Here is a 23,032-nt window from a genome sequence, read left to right as displayed (position 1 = left end):
ATAGCGTAGAGCCTGCAATTCCCAGTGCTTGAAGTTTTGCTAAGAGGCCCTGGTGCCACACCCGGTCGAAAGCGCCAGCAATGTCCAGTGCTACCACACAGCTGACTTTGGATTCATCCTCTCTTTCTCTCTTTCTCTCTCTCTCTCTCTCTCTCTCTCTCTCTCTCTCTCTCTCTCTCTCTCTCTCTCTCTCTCTCTCTCTCTCTCTCTCTCTCTCTATGTCTCCTCTTTCCCTGCATCATCTTGCTCTTCTTCCTCTTCCCCCTCCCTCCACCCCTCCTCTTCTATTACCTCTCCCCCTCCCTCCTTCCACCCCTTCACTTCTACCTCTCCCCCTCCCTCTCTCCATCCCCTTCTCTACTTCTACCTCCCCTCTCCCTTCACCCCCTCCCCTTCCCCTTCCTCCCCCCTCCACCACCTCATCTTTCCATCTTTTTGTTGCAGCTTCCATTAGCAGTGTTGAGTTAATTACTTTGCTATGGTAATTCCTGCCCTGGACCTGATTGTCTTACGGCGTGAGCGAGTGAGTTAGATTATGTGGGTTTTTGAGCCTCTCTCACTCTCTCTGTTTTTACACAGGATTTTACAATGCTAGGTTTAGGGTTTCCAACATTATTTATAAGCTACGAGCTAATACCTACATCAGCTCATTTGAAATCACTCTCTCTCTCTCTCTCTCTCTCTCTCTCTCTCTCTCTTTCTCGAGGATTCTTATACGATTAGGTAAATTGTTCGTGCCTTTTCGCAAGCTAACAGCTTATACCTACCTCATCTCCTTTGAAAGCCTTGCTACTGTTGTGAGACATATAAATAGGGAGCAGGATGAAGCTGGAGCCATCTGTTGGCCAGTGATTTAAGTGGGTCAAGTGATTTTATGTCACAGTTAACGTTATGTTGTACGAACGAGTTCGTGACTTAAGTCATTCTAGAAATGAATGACCTCAGATGAAATGATGTTCTTGGGAAGGGTACAGCCAGAGTGTAGTTACTGTTGGCTGCCCGTCTTGTGGTACTGAAGGTGTCTTTGTGCATAACAGCAAGGCTACTCGCATCTCTATGGTGTTGAAAGCTCTGTTGAAATGACAGATCTGCTGAAATTACAGACCTCTGTCTGTCTGTCTGTCTGTCTGTCTGTCTGTCTGTCTGTCTCTGTCTCTGTCTCTCTCTCTCTCTCTCTCTCTCTCTCTCTCTCTCTCTCTCTCTCTCTCTCTCTCTCTCTCTCTCTCTCTCTCTCTCTCTCTCTCTCTCGTCTTGTTTTCCCCGTGGTATGCAAATGAGACAGGTCTGATGAGTCTGCCCAGTTCGTTGCCGCTATTAAGGTCCTTCTTCCCCTCTCTGCCTCTTCATGTTTTCTCTGCACTTTCTCCTTCCCGTTCGATCTCACTCCCTTTCCACCCTTTTCCCCTTTCACTTTTCCTCTTTTCTCTACACCAACACTCCTCTTTCATTCTTTTGTTCCTGTTCTTCCCTTTCTTGGAACTCTGGTAATGTGAGTGTGAGCAGGGGAATTAGTGGTGATAAAGCAGAGTAGGAAGAGGAGGAAGAAGAGGAAGAGAAGGAGGAGGAGGAGGAGGAGGAGGAGGAGGAGGAGGAGGAGGAGGAGGAGGAGGATGTGGCCCACGCCATGTCCAACACATGAACCTCGAAAAGTTCCAATAATTTGCCAGCAGAGCCGAGAGAAACGAGATATGAAGGACGAGGGGAGACATGACCACGACATTCAAAGTTGTCATGAATATATTGCAGAACAATACTGAAGCCAGTAAATTAATAAATCAAGGCATGATCCGCCTCCTTAAATATTTCCACTAATGGAATATTAAGCCTAATTATAATATCATGGCAAGAATAAAAGGTTAATACTAAATATTTAACATTTAGATAATGTCAAGGTGAAGAAGATTTAGAAGAAAATAAAGTAATTCGGAATGAAGGAGTTGAGACATGATAATGACATACAAAATACACAGAGAGGGATTGATAAGATGGAGAAGGACAGTGTTCTTGTGGCGGAAAAGAGGAACACAGGGGCACAACTGCACGTTAAATACGTACGAATGACATCATAATAAACACTTGTGTTACTGATACCGCTCCATGACGTCATAATAAATGCTTGGGTTGCAAGTACCGCTGCATGACGTCATAATAAACTGTTGTGTTGCAGGTACCGCTGCATGACGTCATAATAAACTGTTGTGTTGCAGGTACCGCTGCATGACGTCATAATAAACTGTTGTGTTGCAGGTACCGCTGCATGACGTCATAATAAACTGTTGTGTTGCAGGTACCGCTGCATGACGTCATAATAAACTGTTGTGTTGCAGGTACCGCTGCATGACGTCATAATAAACTGTTGTGTTGCAGGTACCGCTGCACATCATAATAAACTGTTGTGTTGCAGGACCGTGCAAATAATAAACTGTTGTGTTGCAGGTACCGCTGCATGACGTCATAATAAACTGTTGTGTTGCAGGTACCGCTGCATGACGTCATAATAAACTGTTGTGTTGCAGGTACCGCTGCATGACATCATAATAAACACTTGCGTTGCAGATGCCGTTGCCTGACGTCATAATCAACTCTTATCTTGTAGGTACGTGAAGGGGCAGTACGTGTCGGCACATGGGGAGGTGATCAGCCACGTGAACATCTCTACGGTGCACGTGACGGACGGGGGTACGTACGCGTGCACGGCGGAGAACAGTGCCGGCAGCGTGGTGCACTCAGCACGTCTTAACGTGTACGGCCCCCCGCACGTGCGTCCCATGGGGCAGGTGTCTGCTGTAGCGGGGGAGACCTTCCTTGTTACGTGCCCCGTCTCCGGCTACCCCGTGCACAAGATCACCTGGAGAAAAGGTACGTTACCCTCCCCCGTGCACAAGATCACCTGGAGAAAAGGTACGTTACCCTAACTCGTGCACAAGATCATCTGGAGGAGAGACACGTCCATTCCCCGTGCTCAAGATTGCTTTTCAAGCTACCCCGAGCACAAAATCTCCGTGAAGAAATGTACGTCTGCTAAAGATCACCTGAAGATAAGGTACGTCTGTTAAAGATCACCTGGAGGTAAGGTACGTCTGTTAAAGATCACCTGAAGATAAGGTACGTCTGTTAAAGATCACGGGGAGGTAAGGTACGTCTGTTAAAGATCACCTGGAGGTAAGGTACGTCTGTTAAAGATCACCTGGAGGTAAGGTACGTCTGTTAAAGATCACCTGGAGGTAAGGTACGTCTGTTAAAGATCACCTGGAGGTAAGGTACGTCTGTTCAAGATCACTTGGAGGTAAGGTACGTCTGTTAAAGATCACCTGAACGTAAGGTACATCTGTTAAAGAGCATCTGAAGATAAGGTACCTCTGTTAAAGATCACTTGAAGATAAGATGCGTCTGTTAAAGATCACCTGAAGGTAAGGTATATTTGTTAAAGATCACCCGGAGGTAAGATACGTCACTTAAAGATCACCTGGAAGTAAGGTACGTCTTGAGGTTCTTAAAGGCACGTTCCTTCCCAACTCAAGCTTGGGACGAGATAAGAGAAATGAGAGAAAGTTACTGTGTGGAATGGAGAGGAGCGAAGGAAGATTGATGGAGTAAGAGGAAGGATGGAGTGGCAAGAAGTGGAGAGAGAAGGAAGGAAGATTGAGAAGGAAGGAAGGTAGAGATTGAAGGAATGAACAGTGAAAGGGAAGGAAGGAAGGTTGTGACGGAAGGAAGGTGGAGAGGGAAGGAAGGTAGAGAGGGAAGGGAAGTGGAGAAGGAAGGAAGGTGGAGAAGGAAGGAAGGTGGAGAGGGAAGGAAGGTGGAGAGGGAAGGAAGGTGAAAAGGGAAGGAAGGTGGAGAGGGAAGGAAGGTGGAGAGGGAAGGAAGGTGGAGAAGGAAGGAAGGTGGAGAGGGAAGGAAGGTGGAGAGGGAAGGAAGGTGGAGAAGGAAGGAAGGTGGAGAGGGAAGGAAGGTGGAGAAGGAAGGAAGGTGGAGAGGGAAGGAAGGTGGAGAGGGAAGGAAGGTGGAGAGGGAAGGAAGGTGGAGAGGGAAGGAAGGTGGAGAGGGAAGGAAGGTGGAGAGGGAAGGAAGGTGGAGAGGGAAGGAAGGTGGAGAAGGAAGGAAGGTGGAGAGGGAAGGAAGGTGGAGAGGGAAGGAAGGTGGAGATGAAAGGAAGGTGGAGAAGGAACGAAGGTGGAGAGGGAAGGAAGGTGGAGAGGGAAGGAAGGTGGTGAGGGAAGGGAAGGAAGGTGGAGAGGGAAGGAAGGTGGAGAAAGGAAGGTGGAAGGTGGGGTGGGAAGGAAGATGGAGAGGGAAGGAAGGTGGAGATGGTGAAGGAAGGGAGAGGGAAGGAAGGTGGAGAGGAAGGAAGGTGGAAGGGAAGGAAGGTGGTGAGAGGAAGAAGAGGGAAGGAAGGTGGAGAGGGAAGGAAGGTGAGGAGAGGATAGGTGGTGAGGGAAGGAGAGGATAGGTGGTGAGGGAAGGAGAGGTGGAGAGGGAAGGAAGGTGGAGAGGGAAGGAAGGTGGAGAGGGAAGGAAGGTGGAGAGGGAAGGAGGGAGGGAAGGAGGAGAGGAAAGGAGGGAGAAAAGGAGGAGAGATAACGATGAATATTAAAATGATATACAATACCGACAGGATGGTAAGACACACGCGCAACAGTTAAGCATCTTTATTCCGAAACGTTTCGCCCACACAGAAGGCTTCTTCAGTCGAGTACAGAGAAGTTGGTAGAAGCAATAAAGATGTGAAGACGATGTAATCAGGTTGAGGGACTGACCACCTCAAAACTACGTCTTCAAGGGTGATGGACTGATTATAGCGTTTTCAGTTCTCTACTGCCCCTGCCAATTTTCTGTACGAGACTGACGAAGCCCACAGTGTGGGCCAAACGTATCGGAATAAAGATGCTTGACCGTTGCATATATGTCTGACTTACCAGAGACAAAGATAGAGTGGGAGGTGGGGGGGGAAGGAGGAAGAGGGAAAGAGGGAAGAAGGGAGAGGAAAGGCGGGGAGAGGAAGGAAGGAAAGGAGGGAGGGAAACAGAGAGAAGGAGGGAGGGAAGGAGGGAGAGAGGGGTGGATGGATGGACGTAAAGTAAGAGAGGAAGGGAAGAAGGAGAGAGGGAATCAGAGAAGGGAAGGTAGGGAAGGAGGGAGGGAGGGGAATAGAGAAGGGGAGAGAGGGAAACAGAGAGAGGGAGTGAAGGAGAGAGAGACGGAGGGAGGGAGAGAGGGAGGGAGGGAGGGAGGGAGGGAAGGAGGGAAGGAGGGAGGAAGGGAGGGAAAGAGAGAGAGAGAGAGAGAGAGAGAGAGATAGAGAGAGAGAGAGAGAGAGAGAGAGATCTTTATTCTCTAGGCACCATCATGGTAATGCCGGAGCAGCAGTAAGTATGACTGGGAGAGTGTTGGCACCTGGGGAAGAAGTTGATATCCTTAGGGTGAAGTTTGACTCCAAACTGACCATGAAGAACCATGTTGTAAATCTTGCAAACAAGGCAGCCAAGAAGCTTACAGCACTTCGCCGTATCTCGCATCTGCTTGACAGTAGGGGTTGCAAGATTCTGTACGAGGCACAAGTACGCTCACACCTTGAGTATGCTCCACTTTCTTGGTTCACCTGCCCCCCCCCCTCTCATCTGCAACTGCTTGACAGAGTAGAGAACAGAGCAAGGCGTCTCATCTCTCGCCTGGACCCATCCTTGATAGATCTGTCATTTCAGCAGAGCCTTCAACATAGGAGGGATGTGGGCGGCCTTACTGTTATGTACAAGGCCAACATGGTCAAAGTACCACACTTTTCCCCACTTCGAAGACAGCGTGAAGCATCACTTCATCTGAGATAATTTATCCGCAGGATGACTCGAGTATGGAACACATTCGTATAGCGTTATGATGTCAACGAGATAAAGTCAGTTGATCAGATGAAAATGCTGACCCACAGATGGCTCCAACTTCATCCTGTTCCCTACTTGTATGTTTCATAACAATAAAAATGCTTTCAAATGAGCTGAGGTAGGTAACAGCTCTTAGCTTGTCAATAAAGTTAGGAAGCCTTAACTTGTCAATAGCTTGTCAGTAAAGTTTGGGATCCTTAACCTAACCTTGTCAAATCATGTGTAAAAAAACTAAAGGGAGAGAGAGAGGGGGGGGCAAGGTTAGGGAGAGAGAGAGATAGATAGATGGAGGGAGGCACCACAACCATCACTACAGCATCCACACTCTCTTAGTACAGAAGTGCTCAACTTTGCAGTACCTTGTGTTGACACCTTCCCAAGGGATTACAACATTGTCAAGGGGATTTCTGGCAGATTACCCCCTCCCCTCCCCAACCCCTGCCTTTCAAAGGATTACTCATGAGGGATTACTCCTGACGCAGGAGAGCTTCATCAACCTCCCTTAATACCTCACTAATGACAGCACAGTAAAAAAAAAAGAGAGAGAAAATTTAAATATTCCACACAGAACATAAAATATAAAGAAAAAAGCGAATTTAAAAATCATTTTAATACTCTTGTATCTCAGCCTTGTAAACAAATGCTACCTGTCGCCATTATTTTTGCAATTTAGAGAGGATTATTAGCATGAAAAAACAATGGATTTATTCTCTGGGTAATACAGTCACAATTTCACCAAAGACACGTTCCTTCAGCTATGTTAATGTTGCAGTTTAAAAACTGGAGTGTGAAGCACCCTTCTGGCAAGACAGTGATGGAGTGAATGATGGTGAAAGTTTTTCTTTTTCGGGCCACCCTGCCTTGGTGGGAATCGGCCAGTGTGATAATAATAATAACGATTTTATGTATTAACGTTTGTCTGTGTAAATGCCTGTCTCCTTAAATATTTGCCTGTGTAAATGTTTGCCTCTGTAGTTGCTTGCAGGTGTAAATGTTTGTTTGTGTAAATGTCTTCCTGAGTATATGTTTGCCTGTTTAAATGTTTGCCTGTGTAAATATGTGTTTGTACTAACGTTTGACTGTGTAATTGGTAATCTGTGTAAACGTTTAACGGTGAAAACCGTTTGCCTGTGTAAATGTTTACCGGCGTAAACATTTGTCTGAGTAAACGTTTCAATTTGTAAACATTTGACTGTGTAAGCGTTTAGCTGCGTAAACATTAGCCGGCCAAATTATTATTACTATATTCATGAGGAAGCGCTAAATTCGTATGACTCATACACAGCAGTTTCGTAAAACCTTGCGCATGTAAACGGTGTAAATGCATGTTCTTGTGTCCCAGTCACATTATTACATAAGAACATAAGAAAGAAAGAACACTGCAACAGGCCTACTGACCCATGCGGAGCAGGTCCATGTCCCCCCCGGATTAGCCCAAAGACCCACCCCCCCGGATTATCCCAATGACCCACCCAGTCTGGTCACCTCCACTCAAGAATGGAGCACGGCACCAGACCCAGCAGCACAAGCTAGTCAAGTCCAACTCACACCCAACCACACACACTCATGTATTTATCCAACCTATTTTTAAAACTACACAACGTCTTAGCTTCTATGACAGTACTCGGGAGTTTGTTCCACTCATCCACAACTCTATTACCAAACCAGTGCTTTCCTATATCCTTCCTGAATCTGAATTTTTCCAACTTGAAACCATTGCTGCGAGTCCTGTCTTGGCTGGAAATTTTCAGCACGCTATTTGCATCCCCTTTATTTATTTCTGTTTTCCATTTATACACCTCGATCATATCCCCCCTAATTCTACGCCTTTCGAGAGAGTGCAGATTCAGGGCCCTCAGTCTATCCTCATAGGGAAGATTTCTGATACATGGGATCATCTTTGTCATCCTCCTCCGTACGTTTTCCAGAGTATTTATATCCATTCTGTAATACGGTGACCAGAACTGAGCAGCATAGTTTAAATGATGCCTAACCAAGGATATATAGAGTTGAAGAACAACCTGAGGACTTCTGTTATTTATGCTTCTAGATATGAAGCCAAGAATTCTGTTAGCTTTATTGCGAACACTAATGCACTGTTGTCTTGATTTTAGATTACTGCTAACCAGAACTCCTAAATCCTTTTCGCAATCAGTAGTATTAAGATCTACATTATTTAGTTAATATGTGGCATGGTTATTTAACTGTCCAACATTTAGAACTTTGCATTTGTCAATATTAAACTGCATCTGCCACTTCTCCGATCATTGCATCAGTCTATTCAAATCATCCTGGAGTGCTCTGGTGTCCTGATTAGAATAAATTGGACGGCCTATTTTGGTGTCATCAGCAAATTTGCTTATGTCCCTATTTATTCCCTCATCTATGTCGTTTATGTAAATTGTGAACAACAACAGGCCCAACACTGACCCCCGAGGAACACCACTTGTGACGTGCCCCCCATTCTGATTTCTCCCCATTTATGCAAACTCTCTGCTGCCCATTTGTCAGCCATGCCCCTGCCCAGGAAATAATTTCTCCTCCTATTCCGTGTGCATTCAGTTTCCTCAATAGCCTCTGGTGTGGAACTTTATCGAAAGCCTTACTGAAGTCCATATACACAATATCATATTCATTACCATGATCTACCTCCTTAAACACCTTAGTGAAAAAAGTTAGTAAATTCGTTAGCCAGGAACGCCCCTTTGTAAAACCGTGTTGAGATTCATTAATCAATCTGTGCCTATCAAGATGGCTACGAATTGCTTCAGCAATTATTAATTCCGTAAATTTTCCCACTATAGAGGTAAGGCTTATTGGTCTATAGTTCGAAGCCAAGGACCTGTCACCTGCCTTGTAAATAGGTATTACATTTGCCATTTTCCACTTATCAGGCTCTATTCTAGTTTGTAGTGATATGTTAAAAAGATTAGCCAAAGGTATGCTAAGTTCCTCTTTACATTCCTTTAGCACCCTTGCAAACAGTTCATCAGGGCCTGGGGATTTGTTAGGTTTTAGTTTCTCTATTTGTCTGAGAACCATGTCACTAGTTACCACAATCGTACATAGTTTATTATCTTGTTCTACATAATCTATTATTTCAGGAATATCGCTAGTATTTTCCTGGGTGAAAACTGAGAGGAAGTAGGTATTTAGAATTTCACACATATCCTTATCACTGTCAGTGATCTGACCAGAGTTACTCTTAAGTGGGCCAGTCTTGTCCCTAATCTTACTTCTGTATTCCTGAAAGAACCCTTTTGGGTTAGTCTTTGAATCCCTCGCGACCTTAGCCTCATTATCCCTTTTTGTTTTTTATTCATTTCTTTATTTCTCTCTTTAATTAAATATATTGATTTCTTAACTGCCCGTCCTCTCTTTTGATACGCCTATATATGCCTCTCTTTTGACCAATGAGATGTTTTAATCTATTGTTTATCCATTTGGGATCATTTTTGTTAGATCTAATTTCCCTACTCGGAACAAAAGTTGTCTGGGCAGCTAGAACTATGCTCTGAAAAACGTTATATTGGCAACCAAGATCACCTACCTGACCCAGAGTCAGGACATCCCAATTTAGCTTACCCAGGTAATTTTTCAGTCCCGTGCTAAACCCATGAGGATCATACAACGCCTGGAGGAATGAGGTTAGGTTTGTCTTGGTCGGGTCTTGGTCGTACAGTGACCCGCAGCTGGAGCTTTTGCTCATCTGACGGAGGCCTTCCACTGGGAGATAATCAGATGTGAGGGAAAAGACACGGTCACCTGTTTCAAGGCATATTTGAAGTTTGCCAGTTGAAGCAAATGAGTGTCTCACTTATATGATGTTTCAGTGACAGTCATTTGAATATAATTACTCTAGTAATTACTTCTGTAATTACTCTGCCGACGCTCTTGGTATGTTATCAACATCTGAAATTTTCTCGTACCTTTTCACTTCCTTTCATTTGCATTACGTACAGCCATTGACCTTCAACGCCCATCATCAATCCATGTGATCCGTTTAATCTTGCGGGATGTTGGTCTACCATCAATCTCCAAATCTCTTGATGTTGGGGTTAATCTCCAGTAACCATTTATTCGACATATACTAAAGTCTCTCCAAGTCTTGCTCCAGCCTTCCTTCATTTCCCGTTTGTATTCTTTACATTTGTTACATTATTGTATGTGTGTGAGATAGCTTTATCCGCTTTACTCACGTGTTGTTGGTATTGCAGATGGGGTGCGGTTGCCCACAACGCACCGTCAGAGGGTCCACGCCAACGGTACACTGGTGGTGGAGCAGGTGACTCGAGGTACTGACGATGGTCAGTACTCCTGCACCGCCTCCACTAGACAAGGTCTCTCCGACACCCAGCACCTCACAGTCCGTGTCATGGGTAGGTCATGGGGAGGGGAAGTGCTGGGGGTCTGTCTTCAGGAGACACCCAGCCCCTCACCCTCCGTGTCATGGGTAGGTCATGGGGAGGGGAAGTGCTGGGGGTCTGTCTTCAGGAGACACCCAGCCCCTCACCCTCCGTGTCATGGGTAGGTCATGGGGGAGGGGAAGTGCTGGGGGTCTGTCTTTAGGAGACACCCAGCCCCTCACCCTCCGTGTCATGGGTAGGTCATGGGGGAGGGGAAGTGCTGGGGGTCTGTCTTCAGGAGACACCCAGCCCCTCACCCTCCGTGTCATGGGTAGGTCATGGGGGAGGGGAAGTGCTGGGGGTCTGTCTTTAGGAGACACCCAGCCCCTCACCCTCCGTGTCATGGGTAGGTCATGGGGGAGGGGAAGTGCTGGGGGTCTGTCTTCAGGAGACACCCAGCCCCTCACCCTCCGTGTCATGGGTAGGTCATGGGGGAGGGGAAGTGCTGGGGGTCTGTCTTCAGGAGACACCCAGCCCCTCACCCTCCGTGTCATGGGTAGGTCATGGGGAGGGGAAGTGCTGGGGGTCTGTCTTCAGAAGACACCCAGAACCTCACCCGTCCGTCTCATGCATAGGTCATGGGGAAAAGTGCTAGTAATGATTTGTCTTCAGGAGACACCCAAATCCTCACAGTTCTTGTTATGGGTAGGTTTTTAACATTAGAAGTGGAAGTAGATGTAATTTCATTAGTAGTAGTAGTAGTAGTAGTAGTAGTAATAGTAGTAATATTTGAACTAATAGTTGCAGTAGTAGCGACAATAATTGCAGTAGTACTAATAGTAGTAGTAATGGTAGTAATAGTAGTAGTAAGGATAAATATTTATATTAATACTACCAGTAGTGGTAGAAGATGCGAATTCGATAGTAGCAGTAGCGGACGCAACTATGTCGGTAGTTGCTGTAGTGGAAGAGGCAACGACACTTTTAGTGAGCAGAAAATATTTTATTTCATTAGTTTTAATATATGAATTTTTATGTAAGTAGTTGGAGAGAGTAAATATTATGTGCGTCGTGGATACGTATCTGAGACCATCACACTTTGTGTCGTGCAATAAAAATATATAATTAAAGAATTAATTGGAAATCATAATTAGGGTTAACACTGAACCAAACGGCCCCGTTGCACAAAATTCGATTAACTAAACAGAGATCACGACCACAAAGACGCCAGTGGTAGCAAGAAGTAAGTATTGCGTTGCGGACACACTTTGTACACACGTTTCAAAGACATTAATAATAAACGCAACAAAGTCTAGAATTAGAGAAACTGAACAATTCAATAACGATAAAGAATTGTTGTGAATAAATCCAATATAGAAAGCAGTGATTTTTAACAAGATACAGAAAGATGCTCGTTTTCTGGCAAGAGACGATCATCTTTCTCTTTCTCTCATTCCCGTCTAGCAAGTACAAAGTAGAGAAGGAAGTGCGTCATCGTGATCCTCTCATTATCGTTCAAATGCACGATCATCCTGTCTTGATTGGACATTCAGCTGGTTGGAGCAGATTGCCAGTGCCTCTGACAGTATCTAGAAGAAGATTTGGAACCAATTGCCTGCAAATCACGAACTTTCACTGTCACGCTCACGAGATGCGTCAAGTAGGTAAACTTTTACTGTGAGCCTTATACCTAGGAGTAAGGCGTTAGGAAGAGCCACTATTAAGAGATGAGAAGAATGAAATATTTATGTCTATTGTGAGCAACCTCAACGATATTTCCGTAGAATATAAAGATATTCCACCCGTCTCTTTCTTTTTACATAATTCATATAGTTAATTGGAATTTATTGTTTGTGTAGTAACATCACCGGAAAATAAGGGAATTCTGTAGAGAGGCCTTCTTGTGCCTGAGCCAGGAGGTTCAAGGCAGGACGCGGTGTTACCGTGAGCCAGCACTCTCGTATTTGGCAGACCATCACCAGATAAGTGAAAATTTAACAGTATCCCAGAAAATAATTTTTAAGTGCATTTACTCGGTTATTTATAAGACACACTTGTCAGCAAGCAACTTCCTCTAGTAGTATTACTAGTGGTAGTAGTGGCACTAGTGACTGCGGAAACAGCTGCTGACATATTAACTCGCTAGATTATTGCTGTTATCGCCCCTTGAGCTAGATTATATCGCCTCTGGTTGCTCCCAATGATATAACATTTAATAATTTAATATTTGTTCAAGTGTGTTATATAACACCACTACTGTTACTCTTACACACACACACACACACACACACACACATATATATAAATATATATATATATATATACATATATATATATATACATACATGGTATAAACCTTGGTAATAAATACCGACAAGTTGGTTTAGAAAGACACGTAAGCAAACACTATAACATATTTATTAGAAAACGTTTCGGTCCTAGGACCTTGATCACTTCTAACATACAGAGGTAGAAAGACATTATATATATAGGCGGAGAGTGAGATGTGACGCACGTGACCTGAGGAATGTCATAAGAACATAAGAATGGAGGAACACTGTAGAAGGCCTACTGGCCCATGCGAGGCAGGTCCTTATCAAAACAACCTCTGCCTATGATGAGGACGAGTAGACGATGAAATCATGTGACTCCTGTGTTGTTGGGTTGGGCTGCTTAAGCAGCACCAACCCAACAACACAGGAGTCACATGATTTCATCGTCTACTCGTCCTCATCATCTTACGTGTCTTTCTAAATATACATACATATATATATATATATATATATATATATATATATATATATATATATATATATATATATATATATATATATATATATATATATATGTTATATTTATTTTTCCATGTTTCATTGAAAATAATCTGTTAAAGCACGGTCGTGTCGTGTATGAAAGGTAACTAGCCATTAATATATTCAACACGTTATTTGTTAAAACAAAGATACTTAAATATTATTATTATTATTATTATTATTATTATTATTATTATTATTATTATTATTATTATTATTATTATTGTACAACTACTGGGAGACAATCAAATTTGATCCCAAGAAGGAGACAAGCTTTTATTGGAGGAAATTAGAAATGCGAGCTTCATTAAACTGGAGCAATGAAGGTTGTCCAATAAAGACTCACCGTAAGTGTCTGCTTTACGTCATTGGTTGACACAGTCCTCGTAATTCCACTGTATTTGTTGAATCTTTTCCATTAACTATTTAAAGCATCTTTTTTTTTGTTAACATAATTCCTTCCCTCCCCAGCTTCCCACCTCATCTGGCGAACACATGTGTTGGAGTAGAGAATAAACAATGAACTGTGAAACTATTACAGGAAGTGTGATAGCTGCGTAGATAGACATATAGTAAAATAGATGACAGACTGATCATGGAAGGGAAGATAGATATGTGTACAGGCAGACAGGTAGTCATGTAATTAGGCAGAGTGTTTGTTAGGTTGGCAAGAGGTGAGATTGACAGATTGATAAATGAGTAGTGACAAGTAAATTGACAGGTAGGTAAGTACACAGATAGCTCCGGGAACAGTGAAAATATGGCAGATGATACATGGATTAAAAGAAAATAAAGTGAGAAACCCAGTCAGTCAGATGATGAGTATGACACATGTGCAGTATCAGGTATTGCACATGTGTCTCATTCATCAATCTGTCTGTTCTACATACCATTTATAAAAGTTAGTCAGTTCATGTCTTTTAAGTAGCTACCTGGCCTGGGGCTCTGGTCTTCAGGGCCACTAGAAGACAGGAGCCTACCAGGCGTCTGGGCTTCTTGTCTGGAGGGCCAAGACAAGGACCTAGACAGAGGTCCTTGTCTTGAGGAACACTGAGGAGACTGGAGTGCTACCTAGCCCAGGAATCCTTGATTTGATTGTTACTAGGATACAGGAAGCCTAAATGGATTTAAAAGCTTTGGTTTGAGAGGCACTATGAAACAGAAGGTTTAGTTGGCACGGGGATTCTTGTTTTAAGGTCCTTAGGTGGCACCCCAAGGTGCTGGTGTGGTTGGAGGACCGTTATTAAGATGCAAAAATGGTATACAGAGAGGCAGTGAGCAGTTAAAGGTTAAAGAGGCACTGAACAGATAAAAAGAGGTATTTAGCCAGTAATACCTAAAGTAGTGATCAGGTTAAAAGGTAGAATGCATCCAGTACTCAACCACGCAAAACATGATCAGGTAGAAAGGCAAGTAGAGAGGCAGATAGAGAGGGAGGTAGAGAGGAAGGTAGAGAGGCAGGTAGAGAGGCAGGTAGAGAGGCAGGTAGAGAGGCAGGTAGAGAGGCAGGTAGAGAGGCAGGTAGTGAGGCAGGCAGAGAGGCAGGCAGACGGCAGCAGCAGCCAGGCAGTGTTAACAGGTCGAGGCACTAATGGCAGACGTATTACAGTGGCTCCGGCAGTTCTGCCTTTCATCTTTGAGGAGAAGCTGCAGGCGGGAGAACGGGCGGGGGCGGCGTGCATCGTGAGCAAGGGCGACCCGCCCATCACCTTCACCTGGGAGAAGGATGGCCGCCCAGTCCAAGAGATGAGCGGAGTCTCCGTATCGGTCGTGGGTCCTTTTTCCAATGCCCTTATAATCAACAGCCTCACGGCCCACCACACCGGAGAGTACACTTGCCGCGCCTCCAACCACTGGGCGGAGGCTTCTTACTCCGCCGCCCTCGCCGTCAATGGTACGCCCACAGCCACCCACGGCCGCCCACACCACGCAGCTGAACCTTGGACGTCACCACCACCACCTCCCACATAAACCAACGCTTCTTCTCTCCACTTTTTTCCAGAATCAATTTGACGTGTCTGTGATGGTTCATGTGTCGCAGAAATAATCTGGACGAGGCTACAACCACTTACCGCGACTGTTCTTCCTCTTACTCTTGCTGCCTCTTCCTTCATCCTCAGCTTCTGACTGCATCTTCCTTCAACAACAGCTTATTGCTGCTTCCTCTTCCTTCAACCTCAACTTATTCGTGCCTCTTCGACCCTTAGCTTCTGACTGCCTCTTCATCCCTCAATTTATTGCTGCTTCTTTCTACAACCTTCAGTTTAATACTGCCTCTTTCCACAACCCTCAGCTTATTGCTGCCTCGTCCTACAACCCTCAATTTATTACTGCCTCTCCCTGCAACCCTCAGCTTATTGCTGCCTTCTCGAACTCTCATCTGATTGCTGCATTTTTCTTCTCTCAGCTTATTGCTGTATCCTTTCTATATTCTCAGCTAACTCTTCAAGGTGATTCTGTAAATAAAAGATTTACGGCAGAGAATCTTATTTATAAGCACAAAAGACGTATATTATGTATTGTTTTCTTAAAGTCTACATAAATAAACACAAGAGTATATATATATATATATATATATATATATATATATATATATATATATATATATATATATATATATATATATATATATATATATATATAGTTGTATCAGGTGAGGTTAATTCCCAGGTGTTATTAATGTGGCTAATACCTGAAGGCGTATGTGAGACCAGAGGAGGATTGTTATTAATGTAATGCACATGAAACACCTGACACGGGTTGGGTCATTTAAGGTTAGGAGTGACTGAGAGCAAACTAATGAAGCTTAAGCTTCAGGGCACCTAATCCCTGAGGGGCCCCAAAAATTTTGGGTCTACTGTATAATTTTTTTTAAATGGTAAGATTAATATGGTGCAATTCAGTATAAAACAATCGTTAAAATATAAATTAAAAGATTATTAAAGCATCACCTAGGCTAGCCGTAGCTGGTTGCCAAGGTGACTCCATAACAAGGTCCCAAAAATATTGCTCCGCAAGTGACTGTGAGACATACTTATCTCAGTTTCCCAGCTTCACTTTGTGTAGGTAAGCATCTCACCGTTGAAAATCACCAAATGTATGAATCATCCAGGGAAAACATCAAGACTGAGGGGAAATGTAAAACCAAGGACAGATAAAATACATTATTCTTTTCTACTAAGAATGTCTTTTTACAATGCAACTCCATAAACCCGAAAATGTGAAAAATATACTGCAAGATTGCCTGTATAATTAAATCTCCGTTAGCGGCACCAACTGTGGCCGAAACTGGTTTAAGGTGTCAAGTTGGAAGCTAAATCACACTTGTTGATAGCCGCCAACGTGGGTTGGAATCCTACTGGCTGCAATATGTCTTTGTATGTACTTTCACTTGTTTCTGCGAGGTGCATTGAGTATAGTACCTCTGGTGAGGCCAGAACATACAGGCGGAGAATGAAGTAGATGGAGATCATGCTTGAGGCTCACTGGTGTACCAGGCGCTAGGATGATACACTGCTTACAGTCAAGTAGGCTACTTGTTATGAAATATCTGTAACTGAGCTGTTTAAGTCGTCACGATGAGAGCTCACCCGTACTCGTGGACTGTGTCAGCTGGCTGCGATATATATATATATATATATATATATATATATATATATATATATATATATATATATATATATATATATATATATATATATATATATATATATATATATATATATATATTATGTTTTATTTAAAGACAAAATACATTGGCCAAACATTCACAAAAATACAACAGAAAGTAAAACAACATAGGTAACTCAGAGCTACATCTCGAATACTTCGTCCAGCTCCCCTGCAGTGGGCCGCGTGCCCAGAATGCTGCAGGCATTTCCTCTCTGGATCGCAACACTGAGTCTCTGAAAGAGGAAGCTGGTCGTCCTGTGGCCCTTGGTTTCTATGATGAGCTTTTCACCCAGCTCTTTGAGGAACTTTAGAGCACACTTGCCCCATGCTCCAAGGGTCTCCGACCCTATTGGAATGAAGTTATAGCAAGGGGGAAGGTCTTCATATTTTCGGATCTTCTCGGTCTCCCTGTGGCTGGCAGCTCCACCCCCTTCCACTATGGAGTATGGCAAGTAGGTGTCTGCCAATGTGGCGGCACAGGTGTAGTCCCAGGCAATCTGCTTTCCGTCCTTCCAGTGTAGCATAGTGGCTCCATCAGGACGCCTTTGACTTCCATCAGACCTCTGTACTTGGGGTTCCCGTTGAGCTTGGCAACGGGCTGTGGCGAGGCTTCTCTTTATGATGTCATTGACTTCCTCATGTCTGACATAATTCCCTTCCCTTCTGCTGTGTGACACACGAGACCATGAAGTCCGAATTGATCAGCTGTCGCCCTGCCGCAAATACACCTATGTTCCGTGAGGATGGGGGCGGCTTGGCGAAGAGCAACACCAATCTGAATGACCTGTGGGACGAGACGGGTGCCCAGGGAGGAATTGGGAACAGCTAGCAAGAAATCTCCTGAGTGTGGTGCCTTCACTGCCAGGAGACGAGCTTTGTCCTTTCCTGAAGCATTGGAGAGCATTGTGTTGGCGATTTTTTCCATGATCAGTTTGTCCCAGTGGGGCTGTTTGTGCTGTTTGGGAGGAGCTGGTCTACTGGAGGAGTCTGTAAGGGTGTCCCACCGAATCGCTGCTTCAGTAAACCTGGGGTCTTGAGCTCCTACCACGTCTCAAGCGTTCGGGAACAATCTTCTTGACTAATGCACTGGAAGCCAAACATGAAGACAGAAAAGCAGGTAAAGCAACATGCGTTGCTTTGCGCACCCCTATACCTCCCAGTCGCACTGGGAGGGCTGCCTGATCCCATTGCTGATCCTCTAGTGACAGATTCAGTGCCTTCTTAAAGGTTGACCTTAGGTGAGCGTCATGTTCGTCGAGTGTTGGGTTGTCAAAAGAGGGTGCACGTCTCAGGAAGTGAGTCTTGGCATAGTAAGACACCTTGTGAGGAGATACAGAGCATCATGGGCATCAAGATCGCTTATTCTCTCCTCCATTCTCATCAGGTCATTCAATTTGTCCCTGAGGACAGTGTCGATGGCCTGTTGACCCAGTGGTGCTCCCAAGAGGGTACTGTTGGACGGAATGGTAGTCGAGACTTCCGGGAGGATTCTTCGCATAGCATTGATTATTTCCTGGTTTGCTGTGGTGATTTCACACTTGGAGGGATTGAGGATGAGTCCCAAGTCTTCTCCCTGTGTTTTCACCAGTTGTAGGTCCCCCACCAGGGACTCTTCAGTGCCTGCCAGAGTGCCTTCATCCAGGTACCAGATATTGAGCCCACTGCAGAAGCAGAAGTGGAGCGAGTGGGTCACCCTGCTGAACACCCTCTGATGATTGAATTTCATGTTCTCCAAACAAAAGAATTGAGGGTTTGCTGTAGCCGGCTGAAATGAAGGGAAAAAACTGGGGAACCGATCCCATATATATATATATATATATATATATATATATATATATATATATATATATATATATATATATATATATGTATATATATGTATATATATATATATATATATGTATATATATATAAATATATGTATATATATATATATATATAAATATATATATATGTATGTATATATATATCTGTATATATATATATATATATATATATATATATATATATATGTATATATATATATATATATATATATATATATATGTATCTATCTATATATATATATATATATATATATATATATATATATATATATATATTTATATATATATATATATATATATATATGTATCTATATATATATATATATATATATATCTATATATATATCTATATATATATATATGTATGTATATATGTATATATATATATATATATATATATATATATATATATATATATATATATATATATATATCTTTCTTCTTTCTTTCACCACATTGGCCGTATCCCACCGAGGCAGGGTGGCCCAAAAGGAAAAACGAAAGCTTCTCCTTTTACATTTAGTAATATATACAGGAGAAGGGGTTACTAGCATTTTAGTCACCTCATACAACACGCATGGCTTACGGAGGAAGAATTCTGTTCCACTTCCCCATGGAGGTAAGAGGAAATAAACAAGAACAAGAACTAGTAAGAAAATAGAAGAAAACCCAGAGGGGTGTGTACATACATAGTATATGCTTGTACATGTATGTGTAGTGTGACCTAAGTGTAAGAAGAAGTAGCAAGACGTACCTGAAATCTTGCATGTTTATGAGACAGAAAAATGGACACCAGCAATCCTACCATCACGTAAAACAATTACAGGCTTTCGTTTTACACTCACATGGCAGGACGGTAGTACCTCCTTGGGCGGTTGCTGTCTACCAACCTACTACCTAGAATATATATATATATATATATATATATATATGTATATATATATATATATATATATATATATATATATATATATATATATATATGTATATATATATATATATATATATATATATATATATATATATATATATATATATATATATATATATATATATATATATATATACTCTTTTGATTTTTTTTTTTTTTGTAAAACCGGAAAAAGGGTTAGTTTCCTATTTATTGACAGATTCTCTACCATATAATTTTTCTTTACATCATAATTGCACTTGATGCTATTCCCACAACCTAATATCCCTCTTTCTGCAAGGTATTTCTGTCTCTGTTTCTCCTTAATCCTCTCCTGTACTACCAGTCTATTCTTAAAGCTGCGAAGTGTTTGATCCCACACTGAGGTGCTGTCTCCGAGTGTCACCCAAATACTACTTGAAGGGGTTCTTTGCCAACCAGATATATATTTGCAGGTTATTCTCCTTACACGTTGCTGTGTGTGAGTGTTGTGTGTGTGTGTTGCAGTGCCGCCTCGCCTGGCACCCCTCAACTTCCCGGTGGGCACCCGTGCAGGCATGCAGGCGAGAGCCACTTGTCTGGTGCAGGAGGGGGACCGGCCCCTCACACATTCTTGGCAGAAGGACGGACACCCCCTCGATCCTCGCCTGAACGTCCGTACCTCCCAACTGGACACCTTCACCTCCATCCTTGTGATCGACAGAGCCACCGCCGCCCACACCGGCAACTACACCTGTGCCGCCACCAACGCCGCCCGCACCATCACCACCACCGCCCGCCTGACCGTCAGCGGTAGGCCGCCCACGGTCTCATGCCCACTGTGGCACGACTATGACACAGAGAGAGAGAGAGACAGAGACAGAGACAGAGACAGAGACAGAGACAGAGACAGAGACAGAAAGAGAAGGACAGAGAGAGAGAGAGAGAGAGAGAGAGAGAGAGAGAGAATGTAGGGAAGAAAGATGTCAACATAGGCCAGATATGACATTTTTGAAGCATATCGACGCTACAGTAGCGCAGTATAACCACCTGCAGGGACGCAGACTTTCCTCAACTCAAATGACTGGACAACAACATTATGATGGTGAGGTGACAAGTGGTACTGTAACTTGCATCATTCACTAATGTTGTAGAGCCCATTAGTCTGAAGCTCTTCAGCAGAGCTTAAGTTAACATTAAGCTTGTGGAGGTCACCGCCCCTCCAGCACCACTCACCGTCCATCAAGCATCAGTCATCGTCCCTTCGACTCAACATTCTGACACAGACTAAGGACACTTGATCAAAGCACGAGACTAATGCTGATGATGACTTTTACTTGTGGATGAGGTGGGGCTGCTCATGTTGTTCCTTGTCTGTAGTACTTTTTAAAAGCACGCTTCCCACCTGCTTCGACGTAGCACACCTACGGCTGAATGACTCGCCACGTCTCGAACAAAAATAAAAATGATTAAGGAGGCTTAACAGTAATAATTGCAGAGTATGTAGGTAAATTCTCTCCTTGAGGTGAAACATCGAAGCGGTGTCTCAACTCAAGGAGAGAATTCACCTTCATCCTCTGCTATGATGATTCTGTATCACTGCTTCCATCATCCTCTGCCATGATCATGCTGTATCACTGCTTCCTTCACTCACTACCATGACCATGCTGTATCACTGCTTCCTTCATCCTCTGCCATGATCATGCTGTATCACTGCTTCCTTCACTCACTACCATGATCATGCTGTATCACTGCTTCCTTCATCCTCTGCCATGATCATGCTGTATCACTGCTTCCTTCATCCACTACCATGATCATGCTGTATCACTGCTTCCTTCATCCTCTGCCATGATCATGCTGTATCACTGCTTCCTACATCCTCTGCCATGATCATGCTGTATCACTGCTTCCTTCATCCACTACCATGATCATGCTGTATCACTGCTTCCTTCATCCTCTTCCATGATCATGCAGTATCACTGCTTCCTTCATACACTGCCATGATCATGCTGTATCACTGCTTCCTTCATCCACTACCATGATCATGCTGTATCACTGCTTCCTTCATCCTCTGCCTTAATCATGCTGTACCACTGCTTCCTTCATCCACTACCATGATCATGCAGTATCACTGCTTCCTTCATACACTGCCATGATCATGCTGTATCACTGCTTCCTTCACCCACTACCATGATCATGCTGTATCACTGCTTCCTTCATCCTCTGCCATGATCATGCTGTATCGCTGCTTCCTTCATCCTCTGCCATGATCATGCTGTATCCCTGCTTCCTACATCCTCTCCCATGATCATGCAGTATCACTGCTTCCTTCATACACTGCCATGATCATGCTGTATCACTGCTTCCTTCACCCACTACCATGATCATGCTGTATCATTGCTTCCTACATCCTTTGCCATGATCATGCTGTATCACTGCTTCCTTCATCCTCTGTCACGATCATGCTGTATCATTGCTTCATTCATCCTCTGTCATGATCATGCTGTGTCACTACTTCCTTCATCCTGTGCCATGATCATGCTGTATCACTACTTCCTTCATCCTCTTCAATGATTATCTCTCATCACTCCTTCCTTCATCCTCTGTCATGGTCATGCTGCATCACCGCTTCCATTATCTTCTGCCATGATCTTGCAGTATCACTGCTTGCTTCATCCTCTTCCATGATCATGCTACATCCCTGATTGCTTCATCCACAGACATAATCATGCTGCGTCACTGCTTCCTTCATTCACAGACATGATCATGCTGCGTCACTGCTTCTTTCATTCACAGGCACGATCATGCTGCATCACCACTTCCTTCATTTTCTGCCACGATCATGCTACATCACTGCATGCTTCATCCACAGACATGATCGAGCTGCATAACTGCTTCATTCATCCGCAGGCATGATCATGATGCGTCACTGCTTCCTTCATTCATAGGCATGATCATGCTGCATCACTACTTCCTTGATCCACAGGCATGATCATGCTACGTCACTGCTTCCTTCATCCTCTGCCATGATCATGCTGTATCACTGCTTCCTTCATCCTCTGCCATGATCATGCTGTATCACTGCTTCCTTCATCCTCTGCCATGATCATGCTGTATCACTGCTTCCTTCAACCTCTGCCATGATCATGCTGTATCACTGCTTCCTTCATCCTCTGCCATGATCATGCTGTATCACTGCTTCCTTCAACCTCTGCCATGATCATGCTGCATCATTGCTTCCTTCATCCTCTACCATGATCATGCTGTATCACTGCTTCCTTCATCCTCTGCCATGATCATGCTGTATCACTGCTTCCTTCAACCTCTGCCATGATCATGCTGTATCACTGCTTCCTTCATCCTCTACCATGATCATGCTGTATCACTGCTTCCTTCATCCTCTGCCATGATCATGCTGTATCACTGCTTTCTTCATCCTCTGCCATGATCATGCTGTATCACTGCTTCCTTCAACCTCTGCCATGATCATGCTGCATCATTGCTTCCTTCATACTCTACCATGATCATGCTGTATCACTGCTTCCTTCAGCCTCTGCCATGATCATGCTGTATCACTGCTTACTTCATCCACTGCCATAATCATGCT

General features: G+C 43.7%; 1 protein-coding gene across 1 annotated transcript in view; it reads left to right on the top strand.

Annotated features, from left to right (window-relative positions):
* Window positions 1-23,032, top strand: part of LOC128684068 (cell adhesion molecule Dscam2) — a 569,487-nt gene that overhangs the window by 415,485 nt on the left and 130,970 nt on the right. The window contains exons 8-10 of the mRNA XM_070091026.1: window positions 2,597-2,859; window positions 10,097-10,258; window positions 19,954-20,238. Coding sequence (XP_069947127.1) covers window positions 2,597-2,859; window positions 10,097-10,258; window positions 19,954-20,238 — 710 coding nt within the window. The remainder of the gene's footprint in view (window positions 1-2,596; window positions 2,860-10,096; window positions 10,259-19,953; window positions 20,239-23,032) is intronic.

This window comes from Cherax quadricarinatus, chromosome 3 (genome assembly GCF_038502225.1).
Source record: "Cherax quadricarinatus isolate ZL_2023a chromosome 3, ASM3850222v1, whole genome shotgun sequence".
NCBI lineage: Eukaryota > Metazoa > Arthropoda > Malacostraca > Decapoda > Parastacidae > Cherax > Cherax quadricarinatus.
The sequence above is the reverse complement of the archived record's forward strand: the minus strand, read 5'-3'. Positions and strand labels throughout refer to the sequence as shown.